The sequence below is a fragment of the Glossina fuscipes genome, unplaced genomic scaffold (assembly GCF_014805625.2).
Source record: "Glossina fuscipes isolate IAEA_lab_2018 unplaced genomic scaffold, Yale_Gfus_2 1, whole genome shotgun sequence".
NCBI lineage: Eukaryota > Metazoa > Arthropoda > Insecta > Diptera > Glossinidae > Glossina > Glossina fuscipes.
In genome coordinates, this window is record NW_023998415.1 from 4,439,827 (window position 1) to 4,455,443 (window position 15,617).

General features: G+C 33.5%; 1 protein-coding gene across 2 annotated transcripts in view; it reads right to left on the reverse strand.

Moving 5' to 3' along the window:
- Positions 1–4,731: 4,731 nt before the first annotated feature.
- LOC119632259 (palmitoleoyl-protein carboxylesterase NOTUM) overlaps positions 4,732–15,617 on the reverse strand; it is a 27,029-nt gene continuing 16,143 nt past the window's right edge. Inside the window, exons 2-5 of one of the 2 annotated variants that reach the window (XM_038025071.1) lie at positions 8,937–9,585; positions 8,352–8,858; positions 7,311–8,287; positions 4,732–4,926 (exon numbers count right to left, since the gene is read on the reverse strand). In XM_038025071.1, coding sequence (XP_037880999.1) covers positions 4,882–4,926; positions 7,311–8,287; positions 8,352–8,858; positions 8,937–9,585 — 2,178 coding nt within the window. In that variant the 3' untranslated portion in view covers positions 4,732–4,881. Of the gene's footprint in view, positions 4,927–6,974; positions 8,288–8,351; positions 8,859–8,936; positions 9,586–15,617 lie in introns of those variants that run through there. The other variant, XM_038025072.1, reaches the window with a different exon arrangement.

Below are 15,617 nucleotides of genomic sequence, written 5' to 3' on the forward strand. Positions count from 1 at the left end.
ACTAAACATCTAGAGGATATGATGGAAGAACAGAAGCGACCCAGTCAAGGAAAAAGAATCGGAAACAATCAGGAAACCTTTTGCCTTTTCATGAGAATTTCATGAGAGTAAAATAATGAATCAATCACAGCGGTTTTACAAAAATAATTATTATAGCATTATAATCAAGATGGATAAGACGAATGGCAATTTGTATGTGAAAAAGGCTGAACCAACGATTTATCAAAAAAAGTCTTTCTTTCGATTATTGTGTTTTGAGAAAATGCAGTCATTAGCAGAAAAGTAACCGTTACAAGTTTTCCATTAACTACGTTTACAAAGCGGTTGGTAAAGTTGAAAAAGATCCAAACCCGTCTTCATACAATTCAAATGTGATAGTCATGACAGCAATATATAAGGAAATTTATAGCAGATCGAAATTTAAATAAATTTCAAAAACTGTAGGTGAGCCTTTACTTTACTATATGCCAAAGGTGACAATGGAAAAAGTAGAGACATGATGGACCTGCAAGAATTCATTCCTTACATACGGCTCATGAAGAAGACATCATTGATATGAATTAATCGCAAAGAAACTTGAAAATTTCAACACTAAATTTAAAATCTATTACTTTTTCCATTTGCCAAAATGACTAACTCTACGAATGACATAAAAGTTGTAACATTACCGATGGTTGTTTCTTTTTTTAACTTCTCTTCCTTTACGCCACATCTGTATTTATTCCGTCTACAATATTTATTTGAATTTATTTTATATAGAGGGAGGGACTCTTAAAAAACAAGGCGGATCATTTTATCATATACCTCAAAATGTTGTTTTATGGAGTAGATCGATTTGTGCAATGAACGGCTTTTCGTAAAATGTCGTTACGAAAGACAGTTAGCTACATAATACATTAACTGGATATAAAAGAATTATCTAATTCTGTTGAAAGATAAAAATAGTAAAAAACGCATATAAGCATTTCAGCATCATATTTGTAGTATGTGGTAGTATCGTCATATCTTCCCTTTGTGCTTATTGAAAGGGATAAGCTTTCATCTTCGCAACAGATCATTCAGGGCTCTATCTAAATTTCTCATTATCTCGGATGAATTGGCGGTGACGTCAGGTCAGGTGTCGCTTAAGGCAGCCACTTAGGGCTCTTTTTATCCATTCTACATATTAATGATCTGCCTTCGGCGTTTAAATTCAGCTGACGGTTTCCTTGGAATTGCGGACCTAAATAATTTTTTTAAATGATCCTCGCTAAATTTTATGAAATTAAATCTAAAAAGAAATGCAAAAAGATTTCTTTCTTAAGGGGGAATTCATTTGCTAGTAAGTATTTCATTGATTCACACAAGTTGGAAAACCTAGAATCGTTCATGGATTCAGAGGTTCTATTCGACCAAAGATTACGTTTTAATCTACACGTTGAACTCTCTTTAAGTAAGGCTACGTTGGCGCTAGGTTTCATTAAGCTCGGTAGTCCTAAGAGCTTAACGATTTTTACATTACAATAAAAAGGCTATGCAAGAGCTTAGTGTGACCGATACTTGAGTATGCCTCTATTGGGTGGTCTCCTTTCTACGTTATATGTGTTATCTATATTCAATAGAATCCGTTTAAAAGCAATTCCTCCTCTTTGCCCTTAGGACATTGAGATGGCGACCCACCTCCTGATGAAAATAGATTACCTCTCTTAGCCTTACCGTCGCTTGAGAGACGTAGATTTATTTCTTGATAGCTTCTTCTTAATGGTACTATCGATTCGCCCACATTACTTGCTGTGATAAACATTCATGTCCCGAATCATTTCTCTAGGAATTGTTATTCTTCATAAAGCTTAGTCAACGTTGATATAATTACGAGCTTTTCAATGTATTCAAAGTGCTTGAGAAAAATCGAAACGACATCTAATGCATGATCCGTCTCTTTAAATTTTATGAAATCAAGTCTCCTTAACACGCGTGTGTCATTTGTTTAGTATTATCCAAGCCAAGCGGTTGTATGTTTGCAATAGCTTAGAGGTTCACTCATAAGTCGGATCTGTCACTCTATGCGAGATGTGTACATGCTTTTTTCTTTCTTTCTTTCTTTCTCTCTCTCTCTCTTTCTCTTCCTCACTTATTTATTTATACTTGAATTTTATTGTTTCGTCCTTACTCCTCTTTATATACTTTGTATTAGTTTTTAATAATAATTTGCATTATTTCAAAAAGTCGATTAAATTCGTCTGTTATTATAAATAAATAAATAAATAAAATAAATAAGTATCATTTATTATGAACAAATGGTATAAGTCAATATTTAATAGAGTAAATGCTGCATGAGAAGAGTTTGTGACGTAATGTAAGCACAACTGTGCACACAAGTTTGCCCGATAGCTTCCTTCAGCGAGTTAGGATAGGCAATGAATTAATAAACTTTCCCAATAGTTGCCATTCAAAGTAAATTGGCCACTCCCTATATTCGAAATCGTTACTGTTGAATCGCATTAAGCATTAGCATAGTTTCCCTTCTATTTGATCGAGTATTCTTTGTGAAATTTTTGTGTACTGAACCATCAGCCCAATCAAAAACATTGTAAAATAATTGGTGGACATATGTCCTTTAAACTCTATTCTCACTCACTGCATGAAATTAAATAAGTGAGAAAGTTAAATTCGATCGGGACCGAAACTTTTATACCCATCACTGTTATCCTAAAAAAGAGAAACGAAGTAAAAGAAAAAAATTTGGAGTGGGCGCAGCTGATTTCTTCTATTTTCAAAATAAAAGTTTTTGTTTTGTATAGGAATGTGGGCGGTTTAGGCGTGTCCTTTGAAAAGTTCAGGTCACTTCTGAACTGTTTGCACATTTGCAGGTGATGTCTTCATTTTCGCTGGCAAGAATATGTTCACCCCAAAGTGCTACAAAGTTGCGCAAACAGACGGGCGCACGTGTGTAGGTGCATTCCATATTTGAAACTGGCTAAGAATTTGTATACTTTACGTGGGATTTCGAAACTTGTTTCTGTGCGTTATATAGGTATAGAAAAAAAGAATTAAGTTTTGATACACTATAATATTGGATAGGCGTGGTTAATTTTTCCCATTTTTGTGCACGAATACTACGGTATCGCCCATAGAATTTGCATTCAAATTTTTGTAGACTTATTGGCTATAGTTTATGAGTAAACCGGGCAAATTGCTATTTATTCATTCGCTTTGAAAAACAAAGATGTTTTCAGTTTACATGGTGCTGTGGGCGTGTCCTTCGACCGACTAGGCCTCTTTTTAAATACCAACCTGCGTGCAAGAACTTCCAATGTTTCTGCTAAATTTTAAGTCGATGGTTAAGCTTTTCCGCGCAATAACGCGCGTACATCCGAAATTATACAGACGGACAGACACGCACACAGATGATGGGTGTAAAAAGGAAAACAATGTGAAAAAAATACTACTTCATTTTTGCGATCAGGAGAATGTGTACAAAAGAAATAACACAGACGGACCGAGGGACATGCTTAAATCGATTTGGTATTGGATGCTGATCAAGAATGTATATATATACTTTGAGGAGTTTGTGTGCAATTACATACTTTAGTTTATATATCAATAAGTTAAAAATAATTTTTTTTGATTATTGTTCTTGTTCTTCTTATTTAATTGTTTACTTTCGTCTTCGTCTTCGTCTTTCCATTTAATCCACATTACATTCACATGCCCATAAACCGTTGTACATGCAAGGACCCAAAAAATTGTTTATAAAAAATATAAACTCGTTCGAAGATGCCAGCGGATAAGAGTGCATTCGCTATCGATAGCTACAAACCGATCTCATAGTGCATTTGAAGGCTTTTCAAAAAGAATGGAGAGATTTTTGTAACTTTTCAAAAAGTGCGCTTGCACTAAAAAATTAAGACCAAGTTGAATTAAGAGCACATTTGATCGGATGATTTCCTAATAGCATTGACGGAATCTTTAGTCAAAAGGCCAAGGTCAATAGGTAAAGACGAAATCGTTTTAATACAATTATTGATTTAGAGTTGATGCTCAAACAAAAGACGATAACAATTGTTCATTTTGATGCACACACACACACACACACACACACACTAAAATTAGTTTTTTCATGGGACTTCATTGAATATCAAGACATTACCTATCGATCACAATTTTTTGGAATTTGTGACTCTGATATATTTCGGCCCAAGGACGAACGCTCGATCAAAATTAGTTCGGATTGGACCTGCATTTCGACTAGTTCTCATGTAACGCTTGATATGTAATAAAGTATTTTATGATTATAATTAATATTGTTCTTCTTTTTTTTTTTTTTTTTTTTTTTTTTTTTTTTTTTTTTTTTTTTTTTTTTTTTTTTTTTTTTTTTAAAGAAAAGTATTTTTTCTGGATTTTGGTCAAAATGTAATTTTATTTTTTATTATAATTTAAATTTAGAGAAAATCATATTAAATAACAATTATTGGGTAAATAAATTTAAAAATTTATTACAAAGTTAAGTACAAATTCTAAATTATAATAAAATTTTTTTTATACAAATTATGAAAGGGAAGGAAAACAATCTAAAAAATATAACTTTACACAGTGGACGGATGATGTTGTCATCACAGCCACTCGCAGGTGCAATGCATATTTTGGCAACGTTATCGGCTATAATCTTGAATAGTGATTGCTATTAATATTAATTACTAAAATAAATTATTATTAATTTAAATTAAATATTAAGTACCAACATTAATACAATTATAATAATAATAATAATAATAATAATAATGTCGTTATCTGAACGAGCTTAAGTGTCAATGAATGAAAATAAATGAAAATTCAATTTCGATTTCGGCTTTTGTTCGAGGTTTCCGTGATCTCTGCCATCTTCTCTTCAGGAACTTTTCTTTAAGTTAAGCGTTTACAAAGTAGTGCTCCTTCAGACACCAACATCTATTATTAATGCAATAGCCAACATAATTATTATACTTTTTTTTATTTTTATTTTTTTTTATTAAATTTGTTGTCTTTTTTTTGCTTTTTTTTTGATTTGTAGGAAGGAATGAATATATTTGAAACTCATAAAAAAAATTGTGTGCATACAAGTGGTATACATTCATACATGTTATAGACACATTACTAAATTTTATTGCCCTTTGCTTCATCCAATTACAAAACCTCTTTTATTACTAAAATAATAATAACAATGAAGCTAATAGCACATTTGTACGAGCCCATCGTATGAACAATGATACATACGTATATACGTAAATGAGGTAGTTTTATATGTCATTTAGGTTAAAATAGCGTACTTTATAACTATGGATATGCACGATAAGATAAAGATTATCTTTGTATTTAATAGAAAATTGAAAGAAAATCACTTGACTCTCTTCTGTGTGTAAATATTGAGATGTATGTATGTATGTATGCATGTATGTATGTATGTATGTATGTATGTATTCATTTAGAAAATTTCATTTTGTTTTATTTTTTCGCTAATTTTTGTTAATTTTTTTATTATCTCTTTCTTTAAACTTTTTTTATTCTACATATAGATCAATATTGTAACAATAACAGTCTTGTGTGTTGCATTTGTGTTAGTTTGTTAATCGATAAAGTACTCAACATTATTTTTTAGATTTAAAAGAGTAAATGTATGTACGTGTTTATGTGTGTTGGAGAGAGAAAGAAAAAGGAGAAGGGAGATAGAGAGAAAGAGAGAGAGAAAGGGAGAGAGAGAGAGAGAGAGAGAGAGAGATAGATAGATAGAGGCAGAGAGATAGAGGGAGAGATAGATAGATAGATAGAGATAGATAGATAGATAAATAGATAGATAGAGAGAGAGAAAGAGAAAGAGAAAGAGAGAGAGAGAGAGAGAGAGAGAGAGAGAGAGAGAGAGAGAAATAGAGAAATAAAGAAAGAGGGAGAGAGGTCTACTTTTCTATTGCTTTTATGCATTAATAGCACAGCAGATTGTTTACTCGATTTTTGAACTGCGCGAGCAACGCGTAAAGATCTGAATCCGAATCTCTTCACTTCAATAATTTTAGACAAGTAAAAGCACCATAGTGTGGGCCACGGCCCATCATTGCATAGTCTACAGCACTTCGCTTAATACATTTGTAAATATATTAAGACTTCTCAATATACGGTGTAAGGTAAGATAAGTAGACAAAAAAAAGTGATTCGTTCCGAATCGTTTTCAATAGTTTTCGTCCTGTGGCCAAAAATATCAGTGTACTAACGCTTGAATGAATTGAAAATTGCAAAAACATGTATGTTAAACACAAGAATATAGAACAGACAGACGGATAGACAAGCTTTAACCGGTTCAGAAAGTGATTCTCGATGTTGCACATGTCCGTATAAATTTACTATATACCCCTCTACCAGAAGATGTGTAGAGGGTTATAAAAGCTCAATAGCAACCGAGAACAATTCAGTCCTTTTAAAGCAATCTCTTAAGAAATTCTACCGATGCAAAACAATGGTGAATTGAATATTGAGAAATTTTTCAATAAAATTATTTGAAATGCATAGGCAAGAAGAATAGAAATTTTATGTTCTTACACGAATGCACCCTAAATCTTCGATAACACAATATTTATCGGTCTTTTCATTCATCTGCTTTTCATTATTATGTACGTATGCTCTCTTAATTCTTATAATTATCTCTTAAAATTTTAATTTGAACTTTTCTCTTAGTTTAAAATTCATAAATATATTAAAGAAAAAAAAAAATAAAAAATAAAAATAATAAAAATATTTACAATATATATATATATATATATATATATATATATATATACTATAAAGTGAGAAAGGAAGGGAACAGCTTTGTACACACAGAGAAGACATAACTAATAGGCTCATAGACATATAGCTGTAGAAATTTCTCCAGGAGCGTAAGTAAGTAAAGCTTTTCTTGTCTTCTCAGCTACTGATATCGTCGGTTGACAGGTAAAAAAACTCACTAAGTACTGCAAATTGAATGTCAAATGACTTTACATTGTAAAGTTTTATATTTTTCAATCATTTATCGCAAGAGAAACTCATCATGTCGATTACACGAGTCAAAATGCCTGATGGCATAGAATTTTAAAATCTTATTGTCTCCAATCAGCCGCAAAGGTACTTAATGCGTTTTACTTGTCAACCGAGGATACATAAGTTGCGAAGTACTTTTTTGTTTTTTATATTAATTTCTAGAATTCTTGGCTAAGGTTTTTGTATAAACGCAAGCTTAAAGCACCTGTCGTCTTTAATGCGCACAAGATTTTTAGCATTAAATTAATGCGATTTTTTATATTAATATTTACCTAACGTCAACTTACTTGTTGTGTCAATAAATTAACCAATTCAGTGCGATCCATATTGTTTAGTGTTTGCATGTCTACGCCCAATGCTGTCGCTACAGCTTCAATGTCTAAACCGAATGAGGATAAAAGCTCAAGAAATCGCATTTCTTCGCCTGTTGCCGGATTAGTGAGGGAGGGACAAGAATGATTGCATTGTGGCCAACTGCAACGTTCCATTAAACGTAAAGAACATTTCTCTGGTACTCTCGGCACTCCAGTACGTTTATTAATTTTTGATAACAAGTTACGACGCTTTTCCAAATGAATCGAGTCTGTAGAGAAATCTGTGCGTAAACTGCTCAGACGTTGTTGTTTTTGTTGTTCTTTTCTTCGTCTTCGGCGTTTTTTTTGTTGAATATGTCGTTCACCCCTTTGTTTTTCAAAATCGTTACGACGTCGATTTTTATTCTTGCGATTCTGAGCATTAGTTGAATTATTATCACTTGAACTTATACCGTTAGTCAGATTATTTTCATGTATGAACGCCATATTATTCTTACGGCGTTTTCGTCGCTCTTCATGTCGTTTTTGTTGTTTATGCCGTAAGTGATTATTATTTTCACGTTCGCTTTTATCTAAGCGCCTTTTTTCTGCATTTTGTTTTCTACTCTTCTGTTTATCGTGACGTTTGTGATTTTCATATGTGGTAGCCTCTGTGGAGCGTTTTAACTTTCCATAACTTTTACGATGTGGACGGGTTGCATGTTCCCAACAGCGTAACGCGGTAGGCAATGATATTTCATCAATTTTAATAGTTAACCATTCACGTTTAGAAAGTACCGCATGGCCTATACAAGAAGGTGCAAATACGGCTGAAACATTATCGAGGGAAGATCGTAAAGCTCCGCCCATAGCATGTATATAATTCCATTGGTGCGGTGTTACGGGGGAAGCGACATTATCGGCTCTCATTTGAGCTTCATCGAATAGCCATTGAAACACAAACAATGGAGCTAAAGGCATACGTAAACACTAGAAACTTATCATTGTATATTGAATATCGAAAGAAATATATACCTTTTAATGTTGGATAAAGTCGATAACCAAAATAACAACGCCACGGTTCAGATTTGTGCAACTGTGCACAGGATTCTGGTAGTGAGCCTTGCCACATCGACCAACCTTGGCGTACAGCTTCGCTAGATGCAACTGCAGAGGGTGTGTAAGGTTCACGGTCCAAAAACCAACCCGAATCGCTGACACCTCTTACTGTTACCTGAAGTTGACGTTCATGTTGTAAATAATGTGTGATGCGGTCGAGATTCAGCATTACTCCCAATCCGCCAGCTGACGAACCTACCAGCAACAGTTCGGCTCCTTTTGCTCGACCCAAGCCCAACGGTATAAGATCTGAGACAACTTGACGCAATATAAGCGCGCCCATGAAACGAAAATTTAATTCAGGTGAGTCAGGCTCCGCTTTCGTACCAGACCAGGAATCACTGCTGCAATAGGGCACCAAAACATGATTCGCGCTATGCCAATAAGAATTCTCCTCGGGTAGAGGAGACAAAATACCGCCAACTGTAATATAACACGCAATTTTATATTATTCTATTTCATATTTCTTATATATTGGGTGATGTTAAGAAAAGTGCTTACCATCCCTGGTTTCGGGCCATTGAGAAGATGTCATTAAATGCCTTAAACGAGTCCAACGAGAACGGCATGTTTTCATATCGTAACAATGCCAACCGCCTTCTAGGAACACAATCCATTTCCTTGAATTTGCATTCTTACGCAAATAAAATCCAGCCAAAGTTCCATCGTTACATACAATGGTACGATTTGATAGAAATACACGTTTTAAGGCACGACTTCTTTCTTGAACCGTTGACGACGGCACGGACGATGGCTGCTTTTGTATCGAATTGTTCTCCATTGAAAATCTCTGGTGCATGCTTAACAACAGCGATGTAGTGGCATTTAGGGAATTTTTCGCCGTCACTGGCTTTCCCAAAAGCGACACTACCGGTGTACTTGTACTACTAATCTGAATTGAAGCAGGATATGCCATAACTAATCTGCTATTGCATAATAACAAACAAAATACAAAAGTAAGGAAGACGTTATAGAATACGTATTTTAGAGTTGCATGTGATCTTGCTGCGGTACATTGTTGAATACACTGGCATAACGAAGCGGCATTATCATTATCAAGAATTGATCTATCGATGCAAGCTGGAAATGTGGAAAGCATTTCACAGGAATGTATCCTAGATGTATCGGTGTCACCGGATGTATAACATATCTGTAATGAAACAAGTATAAACGCATATAGATGGATAGAAATAATTATATATATGTTTAAAAAGCGTGGTGCATTATACTATGATTGCTCATTGAAATCGTTAATGATGAACAATATAATATGAATGTAAATATCGATTGGATGAATGTTTGCAGGATATATTTGTTTCCCGATCTTCTAAAAAGCTACTTATGCTGCTTCACGAACTCGAACTTTAAATATATCGATATATTTCTTATCATTTTCATTATTATGCTCTTATTTATGCTTCGCGCCCTTCTATGTATATTTCCATATCTCTTTAATTCGATACATGGTCGATTCAATTTTGCGAATGTCAAAGACATTGTTGTTGTTATATGATCTTTTTTTATAGTGTTATTGTTGTTAGTGGTTTTTTAATATGCATCTTTCACTCTCTCTCTTTCCCTATCTCTCTCTCTCTCTCTCTCTCTCTCTCTCTCTCTCTCTCTCTCTCGGTCTCTCGGTCTCTCCGTCTCTCTGTCTGTCGGTCTCTCCCTCTCTCACTACATATCTTACGGTTATTTTTTTCTGCGTTTTGCGGTTACAATATTTTGTTATTATTGTAGCTATTGTTGCACTTTTAATGTATTGAATGTTTTCTTTTGTTGCTACTTTGACGGAAAAACTTGCTTTGATCAAAATGCGAGCAAGAAGCTTTGGCGATAAGATCAAAGACATTTTGCCGACTGCGATGATAATGATAATAATGATGATGATGGCAGTGATAAACAAGTAGAAGTAAATGATGATGAAGACCTTTAAGGTATAACCAAAAATCCTGTTCATATGTATATACATTTATTCTGCTACTGTTAGCATCCATATGTATAAATAAATAAGTAAATAAATAACATATATATATATATATATATATATATATTGCATATGTATTATACACGTAATATATATACACATAATTCTAGTTTCAAGCAAAAAGTGTTTAATGAGATTTTATCAAATTTTTTGAAAATTCTAACAAATGTAATTTTTTCAAAATATTTCTTATGGCACAACTCTGATGATGTCTGATATTCATTACCTACCAACTTTAATAGACCAACAATTCTAATTGTTGTCTATTTATTTAAACAGTTTGATTTTATAAATTATCGCCGCTCAGGAGTGCGCTTACATGACGAACGTCAACTTCGATCGTTTTATGAGTTCACCACACCACCCGAACGTTTTACAATCGAAACGAGTCTTCTTTTCGTTTCATATTCAACGTTGCATTTGTGTCATCATTGGTGTATGAATAACAATATAGACGCGAAGAAGAGCAAGAAAAAAAACCGAACAAATACTTTTTAATTTATTAATATATAAACTTAACCTTATTGTTCTTCCTGTGCCCTAAATCTTATGGCAATATTTTCAATGAGCGAAATGAATTGCAATGCAATGAGGCGCATTCCAAAGCGAACAGTAATAGGTATTTTTGAAGGAGGGCGGAAAATTCTGTGCGATGACAAAAGAAGCCATTATTGCTCTACTAAACTTGTGCCGTCTGCATAATATATGTATGCAGTTTAAAGTTTCCGATATCATGTTAGCCGACGTGGCAAAAAATATCCAACACCAAGAAAATTTGCGTAGAAAATCTTGACCTTGCAAATTAAACCAAGTTTTCGCAATTCACGTTCGAGAGATCTTCGGAAAGCAAAAACTTATATTAGCAACTGATATGAACGTAATACACGATGCAAATTGGCAGTGATTGACCTGCTAAGAGCTAAAGAAAATTGCAATCTTTCTGCGTGTACCACAGTATCCAGCTTATCACGGGTTCCTGTTCACTTAAATGGCGCTATTGGTTCTGTCAGTGCACAATTTTGTGCGTCGGTTCATAGCTGTCAGTAACATGTAAGCTTTTGGTCTAAACCTGTCGATTATCAGTTCACTCTACCAAGTAGTAAGTACGCATTTTTCTTACTATCGAATGAAAAATATTTCGTTCGTAAAATTGTTTTCGGCCAACATATGCAAAGACAAGATAAGGTAAAATGTCGTTACAAAATTATTGCAGGCAAAACGATTACCTATCCTCGTTAATGATGGAAATTTCAAATTGTTGGGAAAAGTAATCAAAGTAAATAATTATTTTCGCTGCTTCTTTTATCTGCTGATGCCATAAAACAAAAGCTTATTAATAAGAAGGAATTAATAAAAATTTTTTCGCAAAGATTGAAAGAAAAATAAATGAAAGATTATTTAAAACTACCTTTAAAGTGAAGTTAATAACGGTTTAATCATGGCAGGTTAATTGCGATTCTAAAGGTGGAAAGATCCTCATTTTCAAAATATATTAACTATATATATAGTGACGAATATCGGGAACAAATATTAAATAACAGGAATTTTTTTTTTTTTTTAAATGTTCATACAATTTTTGTTTTTATTTATTAAATGCGATTCGAGTGTAGGCTAACGTTCAACAAAAACAATATGTCGCGTAAAAACGTTATGGCGGAATTTATGAGGCAATAGGCGTACTTGGTCAAAAATGTGCTCCGTAATAGTAACATGCAAGAAGAACAAGCATTTAACAAAACTTTGACAAAGGAAGAGGACCACTCCTATCCGTCAATACCCCCGTTGTAATGCTACGACAAAAGCCTCATCACAGATTGGAGGTAAAAACAATAAATTCCAGAACGTTTATATCCGTTTTTCCTGAAACTATGGACTTTCATCTTATCGTACCGTTTGCTTCGTAAATTTTTCTTGCGTTCTTACAAAATTCTCTTTGGCCTCACTGAGGCCTTTTTTCGACGAATTATGTAATAATAATTTCTCAAATCTGTAGCTGATCAATTGAAAGTTTTTGAGTTGTTGTGCAAAGTAAGAGATTTGCTTTCATTTGTTCTGTTTATTTTTTTTTTTCTTTTGATACCCTAGGTAGTACAAGGGTACAAGGACTTGAAATGGATCGATTCTTAGGCTGATTCTACGCTTGTCGCGCAATTTTGGAAACATTTTGATTAAATTTGTTGCATTGACGCGTTCTGAGTTAAGGACGAATGCTACTGAAAATGATTTGTATCGGGCGACTTTTTCGACCACTGTCCATATAACGCCTTATTTTGGAAAGTCGTTATATAAACTATTGCGGCATGGTGGAGGATATCTTATGGTGGCCAATGGCCATAGTTTTCACTTTATTACACCAAGCGATAGCATTCCTTAACATAACATAATATAAAAACAAAAAAAATTATATAATCTTTGTTATACCTATTATCGATCGGTTAGAGTTGAGCTTACTTTTTGATAAAGAAACTCGACAAAGTGTGCATAGTCTTGTCCAGTATTAGATCTAGGCATGCTTGCCTCTCCTTATACAGTCTTTGGTAGATATTTTTCGTTTCGAATCTATCACGTTGGTATTGGTAATGTGGCAAAAAATTGGACAACTCTAACATACTACGTTACCAGATAAAGCAAACAGGTAACACTTTTGTTTTCAGAAGCGACACAAACTCTTGTTTTTTGTCCATTACTTCTAAATTCTAAATTATTGCAGATATAGCGATAAAAATGTCGCCATATGTTCTAAAGGAGATTCTACAATGCATGTACGACAAGGATGAAAATCGACCATGCCCACTCAATAGTAAGGAGTAAGAGAATCTCATTTTTGTTCTTTTTTATTTATTTATTTATTTTTTTTATTTAATAAAGTCTGAAAGATTTGCCCAAAGCTGAGTATATTTTTCCTACTTGCGGTCAGCAGAGCAAACGGAATGGTTTCTCGATAGAACGGTGTCATTTCTTTGATTATTTAATCTTCGCTTACATTTCAATTTCATCATTCGAATCAATGTTCAATATCTTTCTTTCTTAATGCCGAAATGTCGGAATGATGCCGTTTGATAGTACATATGTTTGATTAATCGAATGTAGTCAATAACTGTAGTCGCTTAAGAGAGTTAGTTTTCTGTTGAAAAACTGCATGTATTGCCGCAAATCGTTCAGCTTTAGTTTAGTTTAATGTTAAGACTCTCCTCTCAGAGCTATTCATGCTACTAAAGAAACTTCATTTTATGTCAATTTGAGCAAAATCTGTATATCATTGCTTAATATCTATTTTTGAACGATTGATTACTTTTAAAAATGTCAGAGCGATTTATTGAATGATTGTTATATGTATTAAATAATAATTAAAAATGGCGAAACATAAGCATTTATGTTTATTAACTGTAATCAATAAAGAAGAGATTTCTTGCGATTCTTTCTCTGAGATTAAAATGACGTCACACGATATCGTATACACCAATATATATATATATATATATTTACATATATATTTTTTATGATCAACACAAGTCCCTAATAGTAACCCATTTGATGTAACTATTAACTGAACTAAATTGGAATTACGTGCATCTGTATCTTGGGCTCCATTTCATATACGCGTCCTCATGAGTGGTTAGCCCTCATATGGCGGCAAAGTCTAATTTGTATTTATATGCTATAGCACTTGTGATAAAGGGTCTATTACGTTTTTGCGAACATAATTAATGCCCAGAAGGGCTTAAGAGAACGCCACCCTTTATTATGCCGATCACACAAAACGATATTTTGAATTAACCTAAGCTTATCTGTCCACCTGGTGTCCGTCCATGTACTTTTGTGTTCCATTTATTTGAGATATTTTAATGAAACTTGGTAGCCTCTGAAAGTTACGGAAAATGGTTAGGATCGAACCACCTTTTTGAACCGGTACCAGTGCAGCACAATCCCCACAAAAGCTGAATCTTTACATTGCAAAAGAACAAAGAATATTACAGCGGCGGGCAATGCCGAAGTTCAAATAGTCTACATCACTTCGCCTAGTACACTTATGCATTATTTTCCCGCCCGCGTAGAGTTTCTCCCATATATAATAGCTTGTGTTTCGTGACAGCGTCTATATAAGTGGGGGTCTCCTAATATCATTACGTGATCTATAACTCCAGTAAACTACATAGCAAAATCGTAAGGCGTGATATTTACAGGAACGAGGTGAGAATTGATGAAATTTTTTAGAATTGTGTTTTCTTAATATAGCAACAACAATGATCTATAATTTGGCTGCTAGCACTCAGAAAACGTTTGCCACAATCGATTGCGAAGTTTGATAAGAAATTTGAATAAATCGCGAACGTTGTTGAAGCCTAAATTACAACATAATTAAATTGACGCAGATTTTAGAAATAATATTACGTCATAAACTTGCGCTCTATTTAAAATGAGAAAATGTGATAAGGAAATTACAAAAAAAAAAAAAAAAAAAAAAAAAATACATAAATAAAAAATAAAAAACGAACAACAGAATTTTCTTAACTGAAATTTTTGTAAAACAATGGGATCTCTTTCTCTCTTTGCCGATTCAACTAATTTATTGATGTGCACCACATGAAATCACCGATTGTTGTTTCTTTTTCTTTTGAACGGCACTTTTTAACAACAATAGCAGAGGAAGAAATCATGGTTCATCACAAAAATACTAGTCAAACTGCAACGTAATTGCAGAGTAATGTATCACGTGTTTAACGCACGCCAAACCATTTAAGAAAATTGATTTATAACTACCGTTCGTTATATCATTTGTATGAAGGTATGTGAATATAAAATTGCATATGTATAGTTAGTTGTGAATTTAAAATTACAGTACGACGACCAATCCTGTCTATCCATACGATTGACTGACTGGCTGACTGAGTTTTAGTTTGATTTAACTTGAGGTGTCTTAAAAGAAGCATCATGTCAGCAGCATGTCAACGCTTTTGACAGTAAATTAACATTGAACCGGCAATATGTAGTTGGAGTTTTGTCAGTCACCTAGTCAGTTATTTATGCGTTCATTTGTTAAATACATTTTTTTAGGCGTACATACTACACGGGGTATTTTATATATTTGTCAATAAATTTGAAATTTTTTTTTTGTCAGCGTGAATGACATGGCAATGGTTTATCCATTTGTCTGTGTCATGTGGGCTGTTTGACTGTACCTAATGAAATCATGA